The 24,349-nt window shown below is 38.8% G+C and overlaps 1 protein-coding gene across 1 annotated transcript in view; it reads left to right on the top strand.

Moving 5' to 3' along the window:
- The window catches only part of WDHD1 (WD repeat and HMG-box DNA binding protein 1), a 32,345-nt gene extending 13,639 nt beyond the window's left edge, over window positions 1-18,706 (top strand). Inside the window, exons 8-26 of the mRNA XM_061462598.1 lie at window positions 11-103; window positions 962-1,068; window positions 3,048-3,183; window positions 3,348-3,540; window positions 3,732-3,919; window positions 4,521-4,705; window positions 5,549-5,790; window positions 6,779-6,916; window positions 7,460-7,616; window positions 9,867-9,981; window positions 11,344-11,475; window positions 11,813-12,033; window positions 13,014-13,144; window positions 14,094-14,150; window positions 15,046-15,089; window positions 15,245-15,403; window positions 15,779-15,912; window positions 17,044-17,179; window positions 17,796-18,706. Coding sequence (XP_061318582.1) covers window positions 11-103; window positions 962-1,068; window positions 3,048-3,183; window positions 3,348-3,540; window positions 3,732-3,919; window positions 4,521-4,705; window positions 5,549-5,790; window positions 6,779-6,916; window positions 7,460-7,616; window positions 9,867-9,981; window positions 11,344-11,475; window positions 11,813-12,033; window positions 13,014-13,144; window positions 14,094-14,150; window positions 15,046-15,089; window positions 15,245-15,403; window positions 15,779-15,912; window positions 17,044-17,179; window positions 17,796-17,996 — 2,769 coding nt within the window. The 3' untranslated portion in view covers window positions 17,997-18,706. The remainder of the gene's footprint in view (window positions 1-10; window positions 104-961; window positions 1,069-3,047; window positions 3,184-3,347; window positions 3,541-3,731; window positions 3,920-4,520; window positions 4,706-5,548; window positions 5,791-6,778; window positions 6,917-7,459; window positions 7,617-9,866; window positions 9,982-11,343; window positions 11,476-11,812; window positions 12,034-13,013; window positions 13,145-14,093; window positions 14,151-15,045; window positions 15,090-15,244; window positions 15,404-15,778; window positions 15,913-17,043; window positions 17,180-17,795) is intronic.
- The last annotated feature ends 5,643 nt before the right edge of the window (window positions 18,707-24,349 follow it).

Genomic DNA, 24,349 nt, shown 5'->3' with positions numbered 1-24,349 from the left:
TTTTGAGCAGTTGCTGGCAATTCCTGTAGATAAAGTTGTTAAACTATACAGAAGAGAAACCTGGGATAGTCAATTTGATCTATCAGATACATTCATCACACAGGTAGGTATATAAAACAGGTTCTTGCTAAATATTCAATAATGTAAATGTTATTCTGCTAGATATTGTCTTCTAGGCAGTATGTTTTTCCCCTGCCCTTGGTAATGATTACTTACATTTTATTTCACTTGTGATCCTGATACTTTGTGTTAGAAAACAAGGCAAGAGATCCTAAATTAGTGTCAAACAGGTCTCTCTGGTTCCCCTCGTTCATTTATAACCCACTAGATCTGTAAGGGCTACTGGCAAGTCACCAGCTGCAGCTGAAGAACATGTTTTCACATATTTCTCTAAAAAACGTAGCTTTTTAGGGAAAATTTCAAGAGTATTTTTCTGTACAGAACAGAGATATCAGTTGTTCACTTTGTATTTTATTAAGCTAAAATTTAGCTACATAGTAGCTCAAATGGTGCCATCTTCTTTCTTTCGACCTCATTATATACTTTGAAACCTTTACATTAAAGAGATGTATTTTCCTAGTGTTACTAAGATACAGAACGCACAGTCTTGGATTTTAATCTATGGACCTGTGTTAAGTTAAATACAGCTATGTTTAGTGTTGAGCTTGGAAAATATACCATGCTTCCATCTGCATGTCTGGAATCAGTTTTTTTCAATCTCATGGCAGCATTTAATGACAGAAGGTGGATATTCTCATTTAAAAAAGTGTGCTATCTGCAAAGAATGTTTCTTTCAGGGAAGTGCCTAAAGCCAGCTCTAGTACAGGAAGCTTGATATGATTTGCTAAAGATCGTTATTACTGTTTTTTTATTCCAGAACATGTCTGATTTAATCTCCAGAATATGAATGCTTTGCATGCATCAGTAATTTTTTTTTTCTGTTTTGTTTTTTTCTCCTTAGACCTTGAATATTGTGGCCTGGTCTCCTTGTGGGCAGTATCTGGCAGCTGGAAGTGTGGATGGGTGTATAGTGGTGTGGAATATGGAAAGCCAGAAGTGCATAGAGAGGTATTCAGTCTTGTTCCATAAATCCTTAAGTACATGTTTTCTCTTGAAATACAACTTTGTTATCTTTTCTGTAATATATTTTTGTGTAAATGCAGAACTCTGCTTCTTGAAAAGCCTTAATAAGATTTACAAGGCGTTATGGTTTAACCCAGCAGGAAGCTAAACACAAATAATAATGCTAAAAGAATTAGAATATACAAAACAAGTGGTATGCAGTGCAATTGCTCACCAGCCACCAACCAATGCACAGCCAGTTCCTGAGCAGCAGCCCCTGCCCAGCTTTCCCCTTAGTTTATATATGCTGAGCATGATGTTGTGTAGTCTGGAATATCCCTTTGGCCAGCTTGGGTCAGCTCTCCTGTCTGTGTCCCCTCTCAGCTTCTTGTGCCCCACAGCCTCCTTGCTGGTAGGCTGGTGTGCGAAGCTGAAAAGTCCTTGATTTAGTGTAAGTGCTGCTCAGTGACAACTAAAACATTGGTGTGTTATCTCTTCCTAAATTATTCTCCTAGATCCAAACCACAGCCCTGTACCCGCTACTGGGAAGAATATTAACCCTATCGCCCTCAAAACCAGGACACAGGGCAAACCTCTAAGTTTTCTGCTACTGTTTCACTGAAAGCAAACACCTAGGATACATATGAAGGCTCTGTTTGAAGAACACTGTTTACCTTGCCTCATACATGGTCTCCCAGCTGATGGTGGAGCTGGGAGCACATTCACAGAGGCGGAGCTGAAGCACGGAGGCTACAAAACTGTTTTAGATGTAAGTGATGCTGGGAGGCAGGGCCACCACTTGATCTAGACTTTAGTCTGGAAGGGAGCAAGAATCATAGAATGGTTTGGGTTGGAAGGAACCTTAAAGATCATCTAGATCCTAATTTAATCTAATATATCTTAAAAGAAGGGCTCTTCCCTGTGCAACTCAAGTGAGCTGCGCTAATACTGCAGTCCAAGGTAATTTAAGGGTTCCTATGTTATTTCCATGTTCTACAAGGAAGCAGCTTCCACACAAGTATAACTCTTAGTGGTAGGTAGAAACGTGGCACTGTTTTGCCTTCCCCTGCCATTTACAGTATGTTCAGAAGCATGTTCTGATTCATGTGATACACTCTTTTCTTTTCTGCATAGCCAGAGAAATCTGGAAACATTACATTCTTAGCAATAGAATAGGTAAGGGACATTAATGAGGATTTTGTTCAAATTCTGTGCGCAAATACATTTCATTGTTTTTAAATCTAATAGTTGAGAAAGGATAGTTTGGGTGGAAACGAATTTTCATCATATCTCAAACCTGAAGATCATTGGCAGTAAGGTGTATTTACTTAAAGGGAGAGGGAAACACAGATTCATCAGTCAGCCAACCTCACCTGTAAGCAAAACTGGACAAACTGACAAATTGCACTTTATCTTAGTTAAAGCGTCTCTTTCAAAAAAAGAAAATTAAAAAAGGGTATGATTAAGTGAGGTAGAGAAGAAGATATAGTTGATATTATATATATGATATATATTGGAATATTTTGGGTAAGAAACATGAATATTACTATACCACCTATGTTAAGAATTAAAGTCAGAGTATGTAAATAATTAATGTGAGGATTTTATTGTGATAAAAGAGGATTAACTCATCAGTTTGGTACTGAACATTCTTTTTATAACTTTATTCTTTTTATAACTTTGTTCTTTTTATAACTGGCTGGTTCTGGGAATTATTTTTTCCTATATGTATCAGGAAGCTGTTGCTTTAAGAATATGATTGTTTGTTTTTTTTTTTTTAAGCTTGTATGATTTTCCTCCATAGAAAAGAAGCCTTGCTGTATTTTTTAATAGTAACTGTTTATTCTAAAGGTGACCTGTTAATTTATTATGTGTAACATTACTTTAAAATACTAGTAAATATTACCACTTCTTACAGTAACTCTTGGGAAGGTTTCTGCCCTGAGCAGCTTACTAAAACTTCATTATTTTTATGTTCTTTTTAGGATGAAGCATGAGAAAAAATACACAATTTGTGGACTGGCCTGGCACCCCAAATATAAGCAAATCGCCTACACAGATACTGAAGGAAATCTAGGGTTGTTGGAAAATATTGGTGATGAAAAGAAATCAAATGACAAGGTGATCAGTATCAATTATTTATTAAATTAACATGGTTATTTGGGTTATGAAATTGTATTGAACATTCCATTTTTGTGTGTTGAAAGTTTCCTTTTGTGTGTTAGTTCATTTTGTGAATTCCATGTCCAAAAGAAGTTTTATGAGGATTGTTAATCTGTTTTTAGGTTACCAGTACAGCGACAAAGGACTACAATGATCTCTTTGATGGAGATGATGACTATTTAAGTGGAGATATGATTGAACCACAGTCTTCCCCAAAGACTGGAGCTAATGAAGAAGATGCTGATGATGATGACCTTAAGCCAACTTCAGGCCATTTCAGACGTACAATAATTGATGATGATGATAACTCACTAGGTACAGAATGAACTAATTTTCCAGAGCTCTTTAGCACTGTTACTGGGACAATCTCTTAGCATCCTCTGCTTGGATATATTCTGCCTTATTTTTCCGAAGAAATATTGACTGTTTGACTTTTTTTACCTATATTCTGTCATAATTATAATATATGCTAGATGTAAATGTTTTTGTTGTTGTTAAACTTCTAGATATTGGGATGATAAAAGCTAATTCCAGTCTTCTTGAAAAGGAAGATGATGATGATCAGACTGGTGGCTTTCCAGGTTTACCACCATCATCTACACAACAGCCTTTCTATGATGGGCCAGTGCCAACCCCCAGGCAGAAGCCATTCCAGTCTGGTTCCACTCCTGCCCATCTCATGCATCGTTTCATGGTAAATCTTGCTGCTGTGTCTTAATCTAATATTTTCTGAGTTTTTTTTTTTTTTTAAATACTTCACAATGTAAAGTTAAGTAGTAGGAAGTATCTCTGTGTCAGTGCAAACACTGCATGTTACGGTTTATATTTCAGTTGCTTTTGATGTAGAAATAAATAGTTGGCTTTAAGACAAAAGAAAGCTTTGTATTTTCTACCTGTGCTATTGAATTCTAGTAAATCTTTCTAAATAATGTAATTATTTAATGTAATTCTAGTAAATCTTTTTAAAAATTCCATTTAGAGCCAGAACTTGGGGATATTTTTGTGCTGTTAGGACATGTACATTTATCATGCACTGTGGGATTTTTTTTTGTCTTTAATTTTGTAAGGAGAAAAATGGCTAAACAATGAGGATGAAACTAGTTTCTGACTAATTCAGCTGTTTTAGACACTACAATTCCTGACTATAGAAGACTTCTACACTACTACAGTCTTCCTCCAGCCTCCCACCTACTGTTGTTTCAGATGAGAAAGTTATAGTAGGCTGTTTTAGGGCAGTATGCTTGATTTGTTGGGTTTGTTGTTTGTTTTTTTTGTGACGGTGTTCTTTTTAACAGGTATGGAATTCTGTTGGCATCATTCGCTGTTACAACGATGAGCAAGACAATGCTATAGATGTAGAATTTCATGATACCTCTGTACATCATGCAACACACCTGCCAAACTCTCTGAATCACACGATGGCTGACCTCTCTACCGAAGCTATTTTACTAGCCTGTGAGAGTACAGAGGAACTTGCAAGGTAAGTCATGACCTTGCTCTGCAAAACCCATAGTACAGAATTACACTTGTTTCAAGTATTTTGGCTTTTAATTTCAGCTTCCATAATTTTTTTGAGATTTTTGGCTTATGAATGTGCTTTTTATTTATGGGGCCATTTTTTAGGATTTTCACATCCACCCCCTTGAAGTCTTCAAGAATATTGAAAGATGTAATTTGTTTCCTGAGGATTTTTTATTTTTCAATATCTTGAAGAAAGAACTTTCTCCTTCTTTTCACACATACAGCATTGTGATGAGTTGAAAATCACCCTTTACTTTAAGTATTATTTGTATGTATTGGTTATCAGACTGAAATTTTCATTACTTTTTCTCAGTGGAAGAGTGGGTAATAGCTCAAAAGCCTCAGTGCCTATGCATTGGTCATGGGCAGTTATCGATTATGAAGATGGCAGAACTGAAATGCTTCATTTTTTTCCCTTTGAAAGACAGTATAATATGACAGATTTATAAGGAGGGCTAACATTCAGGAGTACTGAGCACCTTCAGTTCTTATTAATATTAATTAAGCAGGACATTTACCTGTTTTCATCTAAAAAAAATCTCGCCCTAGGCCTTCAAGCTGTCTCTGGTTCAGGCTCTAGAGGTTCTAAATATACGGTGCTGGAGGTCAAGCTAGCTACTCAGTTCTTGAATAATAAGAGTAACACCTTTGCAAATGAACACTTGGAATTTATAGCTCCTTTCTTTTACCATCACATATTCCAGTTCTCTGATAAAAAACGTTAAGATATTGGTGTATTTTGAGATACTGTATTTTTCTTCATGTTGAGACATTTGACTATTGTTCTTTGTCTCTGCTTTAGCAAGCTCCACTGCATTCATTTGAGTTCATGGGATGCAAACAAGGAATGGACAGTAGATATGCCAAAGGATGAAGACATTGAAGCTATCTGTCTAGGTCAAGGCTGGGCTGCTTGTGCCACTAGTGCCTTGCTAGTTCGTGTGTTTACAGTTGGAGGAGTTCAGAAAGAGATCTTCAGTCTCCCAGGTCCAGTGGTGTCTATGGCAGGACGTGGAGAGCAGTTGATGGTTATTTATCACAGAGGTACTGTTATCTCTTCTGTCTCTTTTGAAGTGGGGTTATGTTTTCAGTCCTTGTCTGTTACTGGTTTCAAACACTGGTTAATTTGTAGTAACTATAGAATCACAGAATACCAGGCTGGAAGGGACCTCAGGGATCATCATCCAAGATTTCTAGGCAAAGCATGACTTAGCTGAGATGTCCCACCACCCTGTCCAGCTGAATATTGAAAGTGTCCAGTGTTGGAGAATCCACCACTTCTCTGGGAAGATTATTTCAATGTCTGATGGTTCTTATTGAGAAAAATTTTCCCTTTGTGTCTTAACGGAATATTCCCAGGAGTGACTTGTGCCCATCACCCCTTGTGTTTTCCATGTTATCCCTTGTCAAAAGGGAATCTCTGTCTTCTTTGTAGCCACCCTTTAAATACTGGAAGATAGTGATTGGGTCTCCCCTGAGCCTTCTTTTCTCTAGGCTGAGCAAGCCCAGTTCTCTCAGCCTTTCCTCACATGGCTTCACAGTTGTTGGATCATCTTTGTTGCCCTTCTCTGGACTCTCTCCAGCCTGTCCACAGGCTTTGTTGTATAACAAGGACCAAAAGAAATATTTTTTTTTTTTCCTTCTTCTTTTGATTGTGCCTATCTTTCTTTTCTTCTCAATGATGCATTTACAGACATGTCCATCAGAACCCATAGATCTTTGACTTCTGACAGCAAAGCCTACATTTTATGCTGGGATGTCTAGACTAACCTGAGGGGAAAGGGAGAATTTTTAACAGTGATATTAATAGATTAAGCTTGAGTTTCAGATATTCCATAATGAATTACTACGAAAATTAAGGAAGTAGTTGTTATGTGTGCTTTGTATGTCTAAAATGACAAATAGTTGCTTGTCTGACAGTGTTATTCATGAGTAACCCTGCATTAGAATTAGATTTTGAGTCAAAACGTAAATTTAGCCAAGAGACAAATCTTTTGTTTTCTGACATAGCTATTGAACAACTTCTTCCTAGGTACTGGGTTTGATGGGGACCAGTGCCTTGGAGTACAGCTGATGGAGCTAGGAAAAAAGAAAAAGCAGATTTTGCATGGAGACCCTCTTTCTCTTACAAAGAAATCATATTTGATATGGGTTGGATTCTCTGCAGAAGGTATGAAATGTCAGCATGAGTGACAGTGAGAAATCTTGACACCGTTGGGGGAATTTTGGAGGAGAGTTTGGCTAATTAATGCCCTCCTAGTAACAGTGATCCTGGAAACATAAACTTACTTTTTCCCAGTCTCAGTGCTAAACAAAATTCTGTTTTTCTATTCAATGTATTTATCAGAATATTTAATATGTTTCCACTATGAGTAGAATATGCTTGAACGTTATTGGCACTTGCTTTCCTGATTGGTTCCCCTGCTCACAAAAAGAAATAAACTGAATCTACCCAAGTGGTATGAATTTGATTTCTTCACAGAATGTTTCAGATTCTAACTTGTCAGTTGACCAGCAGTAGTGTTGACTGTCAGAAGGTGGCGCATCTTTCTAAGGAAACGAGTTTTTCGCCAGCTAGATTGTACTGTTTGAATGAGCGCGTGTCCTGTTTGAGATACCTGATCCGTAGTTTCCCTGCGTTATCTAACCAGTTCAGACATCGTGTTGTAATTAGTTGCCTGTCAGAATAATTGTTTTAATTTGTAACAAACAGGTACCCCTTCTTACGTGGATTCGGAGGGAATCGTGCGAATGTTGAACCGAGGACTTGGGAATACTTGGATTCCAGTGTGTAACACGAGAGAGCATTGCAAAGGAAAATCTGATCATTACTGGGTAGTTGGGATCCATGAAAATCCCCAGCAGCTCAGGTCAGACATTTCACAAGGAAGCAATTTGTTTGACTTGGTTTTAAATTACAGAGCACTTCTCATGAAGAGAAACTGGAAACAACTTTTAGTAAAAGGGGTGGCTAGTAAATATGCACAGTAAATGATCTAGTTCATAAATGTAATTCTGCATGGATGTTTCATTAATGAGCTTATTCAAAACCAGTTAGGAGTTTTATAATTTGTAACTGACTAATTGTGGCTTTTTGCCTTGGCTAACAGGTGTGTGCAGTGTATTGTGAAATCACACATCTCTGATGCAGAAACAGTCATAAGACTGCATTTTACTAGAGAAACCTACTTTAAAAATTATGACTGCTGTTTGGAATCTGCTGTGGATGGTTTGGAGGGGGATTACATTTTTTTTTCTAAATTTAATTTTTTGCTATGCTCTTTCCCCTTTTGTCCCTTTGCAAAGAATCCCGTCCTATAAATAATATACATTATTAGGCATAGATGAATCAGAACTGTCATAGAATCATAGAGTAGTTAGGGTTGGAAAGGACCTTAAGATCATCTAGTTCCAACCCCCCTGCCATGGGCACGGACACCTCATACTAAACCATATCACTCAAGGCCTCGTCCAACCTGGTCTTGAACACTTCCAGGGATGGAGCATTCACAACCTTCCTGCGCAACCCATTCCAGTGTCTCACCACCCTAACAGGAAAGAATTTCCTCCTTATATCCAGTCTGAACTTCCCCTGTTCAAGTTTTAACCCGTTACCCCTTGTCCTGTCACTACAGTCCCTAATGAAGAGTCCCTCCCCAGCATCCCTATAGCCCCCCTTCAGATACTGGAAGGCTGCTGTGAGGTCTCCAGGCTGAACAGCCCCAACTTTCTCAGCCCGTCTTCATACGGGAGGTGCTCTAGTCCCCTGATATATATCCCTATATTAATATTTAAACTGTGACCATGGATAACAATTCTGTATGTTAAATTGTTCAAATATTTAGCTGAGCGTTAGCCATTACTTTATAAAATGTGACACTGATGATGTCTACATAGCTCAGTTTCTTTTTATTGTAACACACATCCTGGACATTTAGTTGCTAAGTTGTCTGTAGTCCTCTTTATTCAGTGATCTGTGTCCTTTTCCTCTCGGGGCAGAATCCATCAGCTCACATGTTTTGCTGAAATTTAGACTCTTACTTTGCTAGTCATGCACAATTGTAGAGGTTGGTGGAAGGCTCTGTTTTATTTAAATTTATGTGACATTCTTTGTAATCCTGTGGGGTTTTTTTGTAATAAGGGAAATAATTTGGTAAATATCAGTTCATTGTCTGGCTCTTTCTCCAGATTATTAAGTATGTTTGCCTCCAGAAAATTCACCAAAAATGCGCAGGACACATCGCATTGATGAGATGGTCGGCTATGAGTCTGTCAGCATGAGTTTTTTTCCTTCTATTCCAAGAATGAGAGTGCTGCTGTCTGAGTTGGAAAGAACGTTTTATTCAAAGCCACTAGCATTTTGAAGATAAGGAGGGAGGGTTGTTGTAGGAACACCATATGCCTTAATTAACACAGATAGCCAGAACACTAATGTTTCCTGTTCTCTTCTTTTTTTTTTTTTTTTTTTTTTCCTGGTGTGTGAAATAGCAGTTTATAAAACCAGACATTTTTGTCAATGCTGCATTGGTGCTGCTGGAAATACAGCTCTTCCCCAGTCAATGTATAGTTTAAGTTATTGTTACCAGAAAGTACTAATTTAAATATAATGAAACAATAAGCCTATGCTTCTAATACGTGCTTATCTTGCTTATCTTTTCCACCCCTCTCTTCCCCCCCCGCCCCATGTGTATCTGAACACAGTGCTCTCCTCATGAGTCCCAATATAATGGCAGACATGCATGCTCTTTTTCCAGTGGCTTTCAATTGTCCAGTGTCTGATTTTAATAAATTGCATTTACATTTTGTAATAGCTGTTAAATTGTGTATTGTGTGAGATAGAGATCTGTGTCTGTTATGTGCCACATTTGGAGATTCTAGTGTGAACATGAACAGCATGTGCTTTGCTGGTTTTAAAATCTGTTATTGGTTGCAATGTAAAAATAACCCTTTATAACGCAATCTTATGTATTGCTATATTTAAGTCAGTAATTTAATTACTACCTTTTAAAGAGCAAATTCTCTAAAACTGTCTTGCTGCTTAGGAGACATGATTTAGATGTAGAACAACTGGTGACTTTAGGTGTTGAGGATTGCATGTTTTCTTTGTTTCCATTGCACAGGTGTATTCCGTGTAAAGGAGCCCGATTCCCTCCTACACTACCACGGCCTGCTGTAGCAATATTATCTTTCAAACTTCCTTACTGTCAAGTTACAACAGAAAAGGGCCAGATGGAGGTATGGAATGGTGTTGAGTCCACAGCTGATAGTCCCAGATGTCCCTGTAGTAGGGATTATACAGGATTCCTATTTATCATCTCTGCGATGAAAGAGGGTAGTACAACTCTGAGTAAGACGTGTGGCTAAGGAGGTTATTTGGGTTCAGTGTGTTGTATAGCTTTTCTGGTTTGGTTTGGTTCATGACTGTTTCTAGAAGAATACAAGGTAAAGCTGCTACAGCTGATGCAAGATTGTATTTACACATAGTCTGTTTCTGACTGATGAAGTCTTTCTCGTCCTTTCTTTTTTAATTATTTTTAATGAGTAGTGGTTAATGTTCTAAAAAGCACCAGATTTTTGGGTCCAAATCAAAAACTTGAAAATGCTGGTCTTTCAATATATTAGGCATAACAAAAGCACTGGAAGATTTCTTTTGAAAGATGTACTAAGTACCCATATTCAAATAGTCACTCTGAAAGGCATTCTGGCTTGACTTATTTTCTTAAGGTAGAGGCTGGTTGAATCATGATATATCAGCAGAGAACTAGAAGAATATCTATGTTTATTCTTTTTTTTTTATAGGTTTAAATATTCCAGTCTTGTGGTATTCAGCTGTACTGCACAAAATAGAAACAAATACAGAATTCTAACCTCAAGCTTAGAGACAGTTTAATGCTATTTGAATTTATTCTCTTTGATAGAAGTGTAGCAAAAAAAGTTTCAGTAATAAACACTGCAATTTTTAATGAATTCTCCTTCATTTGGTTCAAGTCTTTTGTTCTTCATCTACGGAGTGTTTTCCATCTCGCCTCCTCCAATATAATAGATGGAAAGTGCCACAGGAGCTGTAAATTAAACTTGACAGGTTATGTACTTCTGTGTAGGTAAAGAAACAGTTTATTCCAGTAGATCTGATGAAAACATACTGTGTTTGAATAGGTCTATTAATAGTTTTGTAACAGAGCTAGCCTGTTATATTTTCTGTTTACCTGTCTTGCAGATGATTACTCCTATAGTTATCTTGGAATACTTCCAGTTTGTTGGGGGACAGAAGTTATAAGATAAAATAACCAAGTTGTTCTAGAATTTTCTGTCCCAGAAGCATACTAGTGAACATGTATGTCTCATCTTGCTGAAAGCCTGGAATATAAATGGAATTCAACATATATGGTGATTTGTTTGGATCAGTTTGTATGCAGATGGTTCTGTGGTCTGTTTTTTTCTTCAGTAGGCATCAGCTTTTAAAGAGAATTGTCTATCCCTCACCCTCATTATAAGATGAAAGGAGCATTTCAGAATAAGTTGATAAAATTTCCTGCAAGTTGTCATGGCTGTTTTTCCTCCTCTGACCTGCAGCATGCATCCTTCTCCCTTTTTCAGGAACAGTACTGGCGTTCTGTTGTATTTCACAACCATGTGGATTACTTATCAAAAAATGGCTATGAACTTGACGAAAGTGCTAAAAGTCAGGCAGTGAAAGAGCAGCAAGAACTTTTAATGAAGTTGTTTGCCGTAAGTACAAATAAAGAATAGAAAGAATCTCTGAGACTTTGAGTAGATGGCATTTGATGTAAATTTTGATCTGATTCTTATTAGAAGTCTGGCTAGTGACTGGCAATCCAGCTAGCTCACAGCCTATGATAAGAGATGGATTGCAGTTAATACTGTTACTTCCTATCAGTATGAAGGGTGGGAGGAAGAAGGGAAAAAAGTGCTTTTTCTTTGCTATGCAGCTCATGATTGATGGTGGTTTGTCTTATTCATTCACTCCACCAAGACCATAATATTTTGGTCCTGGAGAGAGCTGCGTAGCTGAAGTGTGTAACTCTCAAGGCTTCTTTTCTTTCAGCTTTCTTGTAAACTGGAGCGTGAATTTCGCTGCGTGGAACTTGCTGACCTTATGACACAAAACGTTGTGAATTTAGCCATCAAGTATGCTTCTCGCTCTCGAAAACTAAATTTAGCTCAGCGACTTAGTGAAATGGCTGTAGAAAAAGCAAGCAAGTTGGCAGCAGCACTGGAAGATGAAGAGGAGGAGGAAGAGGATTTCCGAAAGCACTTGAATGCTGGGTAACACAGATTTCTGTTATTAAAAAACTGGGAATGTTTTTACTGATCATCTAGTATTTTGGTCCAGTTGACGCTTTTCCAGTTGACTTTTCTGAACCATAGTTTGCAATGTATGTGTTATGAAATTTGTGTTACTGTACTTAAATATTGTACATATAAACTGGTACATTCTTGTTCGTATCTTGTAAGGACTTGTTAGTACCAGGATACTAACACAGAGGGAAATATCTCCACGACTTAATTACTGTATGCATGTGTTCAACAGCTTCAGAGGCAAAGCAGACTTAATATTAAGTTGCTTTTATTTGATTTTTTCTTTTTCGTTTTGCCTTCCCTTAGCTTGAGCTGGTTTGGTTGTTTGATTCCAACCTATTATTTTTCGTTGTCTCCATGTCTCATTTTATTCCACACCTACCTTAAAAATACCTTTTTCCAGACATTCCCCCCTTTCAGCATCCCATCTCAGTGTATCCTATTTAGTCTTATTCCCCTCCTAACTAATCCCAGCTCTTCAAATACTGCAGGTTTGCTTTGCGTTTTTTCCCCTTTCTGCTATCTACCTTTCCTCTTGTACCTGCATCCGCTTTATAAAGCATGATGAGGAAACAGATGGGGGGTGTGTGTGTGTGTGTCAAGACCATACAGAAGAGCTGTGTTCTTGCTTGGCCTCTGGATGGTGCAGCTATAAGGAAAATAGTTGCTAAACATCCATCTGAAAAAATGTCATAACGTTTTGTTATGACTGCACAAGTGCCACTTTAGGCAACTGCACTTGGTGCTTCAGGGTGAACTGAAGTGGTTAATGATCTTTATTTTATTTTTAGTAATCATCACAGTTTAATCAGAGGTTTAGTGCAAATAAATGCCAAATGTTATTGTTCTTATTTCCTAAATTAGGTAAGTCAGTTGGCTTTCCATTGTTCCAGTTTTCCTTCTGAAAGTGGTGAGCACTTCCTTTCTGGTGAATTCCTTCCATTTAGTTACAGCAACTCTGCCACAGAGTGGAGGCGACAGCCAGTCAGAAATGTTCAGCCAGACCAAGAAATGGAAGATACTGAGGAAGCTGATGCTTATGAAGAAGTAGAAGAAACACCAGAAGTGCTTAAAGAGAGTAAGAAAAAAATATGTTTTCCAAATAAATTGAAAGTTATCTAGATGTGTCTTATTTAATATTCTGGAAAATTCCCAAATAATTTGTCATTTGAGTAACTCATATAGAACTATGCAAACACTAGGGTTTTCTGTCTGTTCTTTTATTTTGTTCTTTTGACATAAGATTTAGGAAAGATAAGCACGCAGCCTGTCACAGGGCACCACAAGTGATTTGACTTGGAAGACAATAATGTAAATAGAAAATAATCCCATATGTTTCACTGTGTTTTGAAACTGCAGCTGTAGCAGGGACTAGGTTTCCTGCTACATCGTTAGAGCAGGTCTGGTGGTTTCTGATGCGTCGTATTTGGGTGTTGATATGAAAAAAAACACAGGAATAACGAGGTGCTATGCAGGAATACCTGCCTCTGAGCTTCCCGTTACCTGGAATTTTCTGTTGGAGATAAATGGTAGTGTTTACCTGAGCAAGCAGATCTGTATTTCAGACTGTGCTTGCAGTCACTGCAAAGAAACATGTTTACTGTATGTCGTCTGCTCTGTCGCAGCTTGCTTATGCATTGTATTTGCTAACTGCTTGAGGGAGCCTTGGGGAGTTTTTCTGTTGTTTGATGCTATTTCTGTGTGACTGGGCCACCTTGTGAAATGGTTGCTTTGGTTGCAGCTCAAATCTTGCAGGAGTTGAATTGATAGACAATTAGTTTGTTGGGCATTCTTTAAGGGATATTTTTAAGGTTTAAGTAATAAATATATGACTCTGAGTTAAACCTACATAGAGATAAGAGATGATTTTGTAAAGGTGTGTGTGCAATTTGAAAATGAAAAATCATGTTTTAAAACACAGATTGCCTTGCTTTAACTTACGTGTCTGTTTGGGGTTTTGGTTTTAAGGAAGTTATGCTATTACTTTTTAGTGCACTTAAGTATGCACCTCTTTCTTTTGTCTGAAGGGCCAAATCCTTTCTCCAAATGTGCCACTTCAGCAGAGGTGACCACTCCGAAATCTGGTGAGTAAATCTCCTTGTACTCCAGGATGAGAACTGTCATGCCTCACGATATTTGCTCCTATTTTCATTCTCTGTTCTCCCATTACCACAAAATTTAATATATAACAGTGCTGTGAATTGGTAACTTGCACTGATTGTTGTTCTTGTGTTTTTAAGAGGTTCCCTATTGCTGTTGATACTGTTATTATCCAATGATCTTCCATAACACTATTCTGATAGCCTTAGCTGTGTGAAATGCCAAATCAGTTTTCTGCCTGGCTGTGTTACGAAGGCATTCTTTGGGACAGAGCAAAAATAAGAACAGTGATCAATTGATTTGTGTAATTAACCATAGGCACATTTATTGTTTGCACTTACAAGGTACAGTTAGCAGCCCTGCTGTAGAACTGTGAGTCTGAGCAGGCAGGGGCAGAATGCAGCCTCTTGCTGCCTCTTTATTCTTCCCTCCTGCTAACCCTCTAGCAAAAATAATAGGAGTGGAAATGGATTTGGGAGTGGAGGAAGTACTAGGTCTTCCTGTATTTTTGTATTTTAAGCCTTTGGTCCTGTGTGGCATTTCTGATGTCTAATGATAGCTGAGCACATGTAATGCAACCCTCATGGGGTTATTAATGTGTCTTTCTTTATCCAACCACTTTCAAGCCTGGTGGGAACTTCTTTTCTTTGGTGTGAAACAGTTAATGCCTTTGATTTAGTTTTTCTCTTCAATTTTCGATGAAGAAGGGCTGAAACACACACAATGAGTGTTAGCCCTGCTCTTTGGAACTGAGGCTAATCCTGTTTCATCTAGTCATCTAAAATGTACACATTGCTTCATAGATTTTAATATTATATGTGTGTGTGTATATACAGGAACACATTTTTACTTTTTTTTTTTTCCTTTCCTGTTATATAGTTTTAATTGCATCAAGCAGCCAAGGACGAGTGAATCCATTTAAGGTAAGAATTTTGCAGCTGGTTGATTGAGGTGTTCTGAAAATCAAAACAGATTATCATATCTAAAGTTTACAATATAACTGATAGATGTTTTGGAGAGGCAGAGGAAGGAAATGTGACAGAAAATAAATTAAAGGTCTATTTATTTGTTTTGGTAGGTGTCTTCTAACAAGAAAGACCCAGTGGTCCCCTCAGCAAATGCTCTAGACGCTATGAGCAAATACTCAAAGAAAAACTGTTCGTCTAGCAGTCAAGCTGTGAACAAGCAGAGTCCTCCAGTTATAAAGCCTCTGATTCCCAAACCCAAATTCAAGCAGGTAATGTTTCTAGTCTTTTTATATTGTTATGGTGAGCAAAGAATAGTAAATTTTACCAACTTTTAACTGAAGCATCTAAGAAGGCAAAGTTCATGTAAGCATAGTGCAGAAACTATAGAAGCACATAAAACAGCAAAAAAATCAGTTGTAGAAATTACAGTTTGCACTGGAGCTTGTGCTTTTATTTTAAATAGTTGAATTAAAACTGCTGAAATTGGATGGATTAGATGCTTTATTAATGCAAATGATTATTGTGTCTTCAGGACAGGCTTGGTTTTTGTTAGGCTTCATGGTACGTGTTGTCTGAGAATGAGATCTGCTTACTTTTTTTTTTAATGGTTTTGGGTTTTTTTCTTTTTACCTCAATTTCTATAGATTTCAGCAGCTTCATTCTTCCAGGCTCGTACACCTAACTCTAGTGAAAAAACAGTGGAAGAAAGAGAAGAAAAAGCAGGAAATGAGTCCCATGAAGTAAAAGTTACAGCACAGGAGAACACTGAAAACAGAAGGTGAGTAGTCACTTGGCATCTTAATGCCATACTTCAATTTTGGTAGAATAGCAAGTCCAAAAACTATTTTGTTTCTGAAGATGTTGGACTGGTCAAAGTAGCATAATATCAGATAAAAATGTTAGCTCACAAGTTGTCATGTTTGTGAACCCACTTCAGAAATTCAGTAAACTGCTCCTTATATTATGCATATTATCAGACAAACCTGCATAAAACATCTTGCCACATTACATTCACAGAGAAAAGCAATCTACTCACTAAATTTTTCCCAACATGCATGATAGCGGTAGTCAAAGTAGAAGTTTCACATCAACCTGAGACAGATAAATGCATAAGTGAATAATAAATGTACAATGAAAAATATAATTTTTGGGCTTTAAGCAATAATTTTTGCCTTGATACTACTTATGCATCTGAAAATGACCTTTGAATGATAAATGAAACCATGCTGCTGTGCCGGTTCCATTCTAGGAAATACTTAAAGTTTAAACTTGTCTAGCAAATCTCAAAGGAAGTCTAAAAGCTAAGGGGTTTATGTGAAAGCTTTATTTTAGTGTGGTTTTCGAAAAAGAAAACAAATGAAAAACTTAGATCACCTAAGGAGCACATTTATTCCCAGCTAAGATGCTAACCTGTCATGTTCTGCTGGAGCAGATGTATTTTCTAACAATCCCATGAAACTTGTATTATTATTATCTTGTTTCATTTAGACTTCATTTAACTGAGGAAGATGAAGGTAATTATTATTCATTTGGACTAGCATTCTTTTCATTAACCTTTACAGATAATGTTCTAAAAGAAGTGGCAAGGAGAATTTTCAAAAAGGATTAGCTGAAACCTGCTAATAAACATGCTCTGTTTTGGGGTTGGTGGGACCCTGTCAGAAAAGAAGCTTTGACACTTTAGAACTGAAATCTTAATCTCCATATATATCACACTTTTAATAAAAATGCTTGACTTAGTCCTGCCTTGTCAGTGCGTTTAATCATACTGCAATAGGAGACTGCTGACTATAAATGTCTTTTCTTTCAAGAACCAAAAATCCAGTTAGGTGTTGCTTAGAAATGTTGTTTTGGGGGGATATGGTTTTCCTATAATCCTAAATGGACAATTTTTGTATGCTTGTTTTAGACCTAAAACAGGATTCCAAATGTGGCTAGAAGAGAACAGAGCAAACATTTTGAAAGATAATCCTGATCTGAACGAAGCAGAAGTAATAAAAGAAGGCATGACTCGATTTAGAGTGCTGTCATCAGAAGAAAGAATGGTAAGAAAATATACTTGAATTCTGATTTTTTTTTTTTTCCTTTTTTTTTTTTTCCCTTTTTTTCTCCATTGAATCCCTTGGTCATTTTTGTTGGGAATTTTTTCTTTAAATTCCACTGTTCTCTGTCTTCATGGACTTCAGTGTTGAATTGGGCCATGATCTGCAACATATACTTTATGAAAATATAAGATGTCTGGATAATAAATAATAGCAGAAAGCGTTTTTTCCAAAGTGGGGCATGTGAGAGAAATGTAATTAATAAAGAAATAACGAAAGAGATGGGAAGAACTTAAAGGTGATATAACCACACTTTATTCATTGGAGCTTGAATTTGTTCTAAGGCCTTTTGGGTTTCTTATTTATCCAGAAAGACAAGAGTCTCAATTTCATATACAGGCTCAAATGAAGTATAGTTTTGAAGGAAAATGTTGTTAGAAAAAAGGAAAGTGAGGAAATTGTTCCTCATTTGGTCCTTATTAGTTGTTAATTAGTTCTAATAAGTTCAGGAATTACTTCAGTGCTTCCTTAGAATCCAAGAAATAAGGTGTATAAAATAGGGTTGAGTTTTGTGGCCTAATTTGTGGGGTTTTTTTGTAATGATGTACTTGCTTCAAAGGTGTGGACTGAGAAAGCAAAAGGAGGAACAGTTAATGATTCAGCAGAAGATAAAAAACGAAAGCGCCCCACAGCTGATGAAGATGAAGTGAAAAAGAACGAGGAGCAAAAATCGGAGCACTCGAATTTATCCAAAAAACCAAAGCCTTTAGATCAATCTGCAAATGTCAAATTGTCAGCTTTTGCCTTCAAGCAGAGCTAAACAATGTTGTCTTTTCAACGTCTGTTTTCTGACAACATTAGGTAGCTCTGTATTGAGAAATTTGCTGCTGTGCTCCAAGAGCACTAGAAAGAGTGCCTTGCTCCAAATAGTCTTTTAGAAAGTGTCAGTTCTTGAGGAAAATGTTGAATTCACTCTCCTGATCTTTTGCAAGTTACTAGTAGAAAGCTTGATAGCAAAACTAATGCTAATGGTCCTGTTAGCTAAAGCACAGTTCCGCACAGTGCTATGTAGCTGCATGCCTCAATACTTGTAATATTTGGTGCTAAATACAGATGAATCATTCTGGGAAAGATAAACTACAGCCAAAAGCTATTGTGTGGTTTTAGAGAGGCAAAGTAATAGCTTCTGTACTATTCCTTCTGCCAGCTGAAACACGTGTAAGAGAGAGACACTTGAGGAAATGTGATTGAAGGGAAGATACCTTAACATGTTGCTGGTATTCAGCTGTGTATTCAACATCTGTGATCATAACAGCGGTAGGGAGCAGCCTGAACCACAGCAGGGAGAGAAAACCAGGGCAGAAGCTGAGTTAGGAAGGTCAGGTGTGCAAAAAGGAGCCGTTCCAGACTGTGCAAATGTGCATTCCCTGTGCCTCAGCAGGGTCCAGAAAGTGCTTAGAACTTGAAAATGTATGTAATCGTTTTATATTGTGTGTTTTTTTAATAAAATGTGAATGTTTCTTTGTTTAAGGTGGTGCTCTCCTTTGCAACTTTTGTAATTAAAGTATAAGCAGACTTCAACGTACAAGTCATAAGGTAGTCTGGAGTAATTAGACATACTCCCTTCTCTGGAGAAAAGGCAATATGTCTAATACATGTATTTGAAGCAAACTTAAAAAGAAGTTTCAAAATTTAAGATGAAATAAAATAATTTAGCTGTTCAGCAGAACAGCTGAGCCTTTTTATAAAATCTAGGTTTGCACACCCTTTTGTCATTTTCTTTTTTCGTTCCTCTTCCTGTTATTACTGAAAAGGCAAATGTCTCTCCATTTAAAACACGGTTTTAACACTGAAATCTGTAGATTGGAGATTCAGTGAGATTTCTGTAAAACCCACTAAATCTCAGTGTAACAGGTGTTTTTCTAGAAGTTTTTAGCTGTTGTTGTAGGTAATTTTGGAGAAAACAGCTCCTGTTTTCACTTAAAAACATGGGTCATGATGTCAACCAGGGATGGTAAACACAAACAGAGAAAAACCTGAACTGTCAATTTAAATGCATTTTATCATCCACAGTTCTTATATATAGTTACACATTTTATTTGTTTAATGCTGATGCTAGACAGCAAGTAATAAGTAACTAATATTCTTGATTGATATAATCTGGGAAGTTCAGGGGAGTAGAGGCATATTACAATAGTTTTTCTACATTCTTTGAAAAGAAATTATTGTATCGGAGACTGGAATTTATTTTTGGCAGTAAAGCATATTTCCACACTTGAAGGTATTGGAGGAAAAGGGAATTGCATTGGTAAGAAAACCATCCTGATAGAAAAATCACTATGGGCTTGGTGAAGTGTGTGATGTTTTCTTTCTGCTAGACTAGGTTGTTCTGATGATGACTTGAGCATTTCAACTGTGGTGCTGGGAGATGGGCTGGCTGTGAATGGATGGGCTTTCTTTCCATCCATGTATGTAGAATCCATATTCAAGCTGAGCTGCCTGTCAGGTGTGCTTTCTGCAGGCTTAAGAGGGGAAGGGAGATCACCCTTGGCAGTAAGCAAGCTATTTCATAGAATCATACAGTACTAGGTTGGAAGGGACCTCAGCAATGTCCAGCACCCTGCCCCAGCTGAACCTTTAAAGTGTCCAACAAGTGAAACATAACTCTTCAGTGCTTCTGTAAAAAGGCTGCATAAAATTACTTGAGCAAGATATTATTGCTTGGACTTAGGACACTGAAGCTGTTTGTGATGTTGGGGCTGTGTCTGTCCATTGTCCCTGCTATGCAGGCTGTGCTTTGCTTCAAAGTACAGGTGCAAAGCCAGTATGGTTCCTGTTCTATGACAGAGGCGGGTAGGTACCCACTGCTGCAAACAGCTTGTCCCACAGAGCATCCAAAGTCCTTTTGGCTGCTGTAGAAAGGAAGAAACACACCCAAAGTCAGCTTCCATGGGAGTTTTCTGAGGGGTGGATGTTTACAGTCATGGAGCTCTTCTGAACATACACACCAAAGGTCTATTTAAAGTGAGGCTCCTGGATTTAGTAGATGGTTTCATGGAAATCACCGGGGACATCAGGCACCATCCTGCATGTGCCTGGTTCCTATTTGCTTTTCTCCTTGTTGCAAGATGGAGTGACACACTTCACTCATGAAAAAGAATTAGCAATGTGTCACAGTAAGGGCAGTCAGCCTTTGGAAAAATCTCCCCAGGGAGATGGTGGATTCCCCAACACTGCATACTTTTACAATTTGACTGGACAGCGTGGTGGGACATCCAGTCTAGGTCATGCTTTGCCTAGGAAGGTTGGACCAGATGATCCCTGAGGTCCTTTCTAACCTGTTATTCTAGTATTCTGCCTCTGCTGAATCACCTTTGAGTGGGACACAGCCATCACAACCAGATGCATCCATTACCAATCCCACTGGTGGTTATCACTTGAGTAGCATTACAGAAAATAAAAGGCCAGGTTGGGGTGGGGAGGAACACACTGCCTCACTCCTGGTTTAATTTTTGCTGTATAATGTTTGTGGGTTTCATAAGACAAAACATCTGCAGCCTTGGGTCACAGTCTGGATCTTACTGTAACCCCCGCAGCTGGTTAGGCAGCAAAACTGTTTCCAACATCAGATTTGAAGTTATGCATTGGAGCTGTGTGGCTGTGATGGTGATTGCAGCAATGATTTTTAATTATGGCAGTTGCTGCTGTCCACAGCAATAAAATAAACAGCCAAGAGGGGTTGTTAAGATCATGGAAGCAAGGACCCAGCTGCTTCTATCCTGGGAGAATCATCTCCCACTAGGCTGTGGTTACCTTTCATTCATCAAAGACAGGATTTGCTCTATTACACAGCTTCAGGCAGAGCTACAAATACACCCTCCATCACCCGCAGCCTTCCAGGGAGCTGCACTGAGTCAGACAGGAAAAGAGTGCGCTCACCCAGCAAAGCACCAGCAGGACAGTGCTAAGTATAACTTTCAATTCGGGTAGAAATGAAATGCCAAGCCAAAAATGAACAGAAAAAGTGGAATGGATATCCAAGGGAAAACAGAAACAGTTGAATCTCTACTAGCTCTGAGGGGTTTTGCTTTGGTTTGGGTTTTGTTGTTAAGATGCTCCCTAAATAATTTAATAGAATTTCACTGAAGCCTTCAGAAATGTTTGTTTGTCCTGATTTTGCCACCTTTCTGCTGAAATAAATGAGTATTTTAGAAAAGCCAATCTGGAAACCGGAGAGTTCTTTCCATTTGGCTGCTCTTTAAATCCTGGTGACAAGCAGCCTCTGGGGAGGGTGCCAGTGCATGTGGTACACAGCACAGAGTGTTAAATGTTTTCAAGTAAATGGTGTAAAGCTGATTGCTATCTTCCATAGCGAGTTTGGATTGCTTTTGTTGTTGTTTCCAGGGCAGGTAGGGGTCAGATTAGAAGGTCTATTTGCAGCACAACATCTGATAACTTTTTCTCAAGTTTTTGGTAGTAGAGTATGATAGCAAGTGCAATGGCAATGCAACTCTGAGAAGCTCATCTCCATCAGGGAAGGAAGATGTCTCCTCTTGATTTCTGGGGATGTTCTGTGTCTCCAGTTTCCACAGCAAACCCGGTCCATCCTTGGGTTAGCTTTGCTGATCGTTAAGGGAGCTATTGGTTCTCCAGGGCTTCTGCTGCATCCTTCACAGAGGAGTTTAATCTACCTAAAGTAAAGTTCCCATGGGTTGTTTGGAAGTGCATTCCCTGATTATAAAATTAATAACTGTTGGTTACAACCTCTCCGTGTTTTGCTGCAGGAGTAAGCAACGCATCAGACTCAAATGAAGATTTGCTTTAGAAACCTGGTACAAGCTGCCTTCTCCAACATAATGTTCTGTCCCTGGCCTCTGTAGTTGTCCGCAGCTCCAGTGATGTGCACAGCCAGGGCAGCTTGGTTACTTCAGCTGGGAGAGTTTCTTACCTTGTAGCCAGTAAAAGGAAGTTTATACCAATGAGGAATGGTTTTGGGATAGGGAAGTCGGGAAAACTCAACCAGTTTGGATGCTTGGGGTGCAGCTGGGCAAGGGAGAGTCTGTGTTTGGAAAGGTTTACCCTCTCAAATATCTTCTGTCATGAAATACACCTCAACTTCTTCCTAAAGACCGTAACTGTGTCATGAAGCGACTCAGCTTGGTGGTTCTGGTTGGCTCATCTAAGAAGACAACAGCAGCAAGAGCTGCTTATGAGGAAGTTGAGCATCTCATGCAGTAGAGCTCTGATGGAGAACAGCAGAGCTGGCATCTCACTAAATGTGCTCAGCCAAATGCCGCCACATAAATGTGAGAGTAATTCATTTACTTAAAGGCAGGCAAAACACAAATACCCACCCAGGCTGTGAAAAGAGCCACTTGATGCTGGACTCAATAGGATTTGAATGGCTGAGGAAATTTGCAGGAATGATTTAAAGCTGCGTGTTGCCAGGGAACAAACTCGCATTGATCTTGGGGTGGTAACAGTGAGAAGCAACAGCGGGGGAGCAATGTGGGGACACAGCTGCTGTTCCTGTCTGCCCAGTGCATGGATCAAAAGCCACCCTTGGTTTAGGAATGGACTGGAGGGACCTAGAGATGGGCAGTGTCAGATGGCTCCCATTGGAAGCAGGGTACAGGTCCATGGGAGCCTGGAGACTTGTGTTATACGTTTGTTTTCACATTCCTTAAAGCATAAATACAAATTTACCTCCTGCAGCCTGCCCAGGCCATCCCTCTGAAGTTTTCCAAACTTTGAGGAGCAAAGGTTGGAGGAGTCCATTGGCATGAGATCCTGTGTCCGTGCTTCGTGAAGGCATAAAGAGAAAGCCAGCCAGGGCAAAACTGCTGCCTCCACTTCCAGTTTCAGTCCTAAAATATGAGACCTCTCCAGGGAAGTGAAAAAGCAGATTGCATCTGCAGAAGACCCCTCAGACCTCTGGGATCCTCTGTCCTTACAGAGCAGCAAATCCCTGCCTCAAGGATTAGTATTTTAGGAGCCTGTAATCAATTTTGCTTATATTTCTGGGTAATAGAATTAAATTGCCTGTGATTCACTCTTTAAACTGACGCACTGTGATTCCAGGGGTTGATAAATTTCAGGCTGTATTTCCAGGGCATGGGAAGGATGTCAGTAGGCTGTGACATTGCCATCCATTGCTGCTGTGGGTTCAGCTATTATTTGAGGATCACATTTGGGTGATGTTCTGGCTTGATGTTAATAGAAGGATCGATCTGTGTTGCTCTTTTCCTGCTTGAGCTGTTAATGACATGCTGGGTTGACACAGATGTTTTGAGAAGGTGGAATTCATCATCTCTAACTTTAAGCTCTGAGACCAGCACTAAATGCTTCCACTTTGTAGTTAACAGATGAAAAATAGGTGTATTTTGTGTGTGATTTATCTCAGCCTTTTAGCAGCTGTCAGCGAGGGAATTGCCCTTGAAACACCTCTTAGATGGCTTCATCTGACCCTGTGAAGACTGCCCAGGGTCTCTTCATCCTTATTCGGCTTGGCATGGAGATGTTTCTTTAGAGACCCTGTTCTTCAAACCCCGAGGAGCATGTTGGGGATGCAGGGAATGATCCTCCCACCCTTCCCTGCCATGTACCATTCAATGCCATGAAGAAACTTGACTGGCTAAAATGGGTCAAAGAGATGGAGTCTGAATGTAAACCCACTCCATCCTGTCCCTATTTTGTATTTTTCCTACTTTCAAAGATGGGAGATGTCTCTGATGGGCTTTACCGTGGACCATGCACTCACATCCCCCCCCCCGCCTTGGCACCCCACACCACCCCCAGGCTCTCACAGGGACCCCTTCAGTGAGTGCCCTGGGCTTTCACCTGCTCTAGACCTTATTCTAAATTGGCAAGTAATTGAAGTTACAGCCTCAGAGCTGTTTGCACTCCCTGTTTTGCTGCTTTTTAAGAATCTCTCTTCAAACTTTGAACAGTGAAAATAACCCCTAAGCTCTGAGCAAGTACAGGAAAGAGAAACAGGGCAGATTCCCTCTAGGAAATTCAGGGTATCTTTTACCAGTGTTGCACAATACCATCTTCTGGTTTACAGCCTGCTTCTCACCACATTAGTGCTTCTTACCCAGCTGATGTGGGTTTCTGTATCAGAGAGCGAGAACTTTGCCATGGTTGGAAATGTAGCTGTGTCATAACACATTC

Source organism: Pezoporus flaviventris, unplaced genomic scaffold (assembly GCF_033815535.1).
Source record: "Pezoporus flaviventris isolate CSIRO_AGI_PZ_B2104156 unplaced genomic scaffold, CSIRO_AGI_Pfla_v1 ptg000035l, whole genome shotgun sequence".
NCBI classification, from domain to species: domain Eukaryota; kingdom Metazoa; phylum Chordata; class Aves; order Psittaciformes; family Psittacidae; genus Pezoporus; species Pezoporus flaviventris.
The sequence above is the reverse complement of the archived record's forward strand: the minus strand, read 5'-3'. Positions and strand labels throughout refer to the sequence as shown.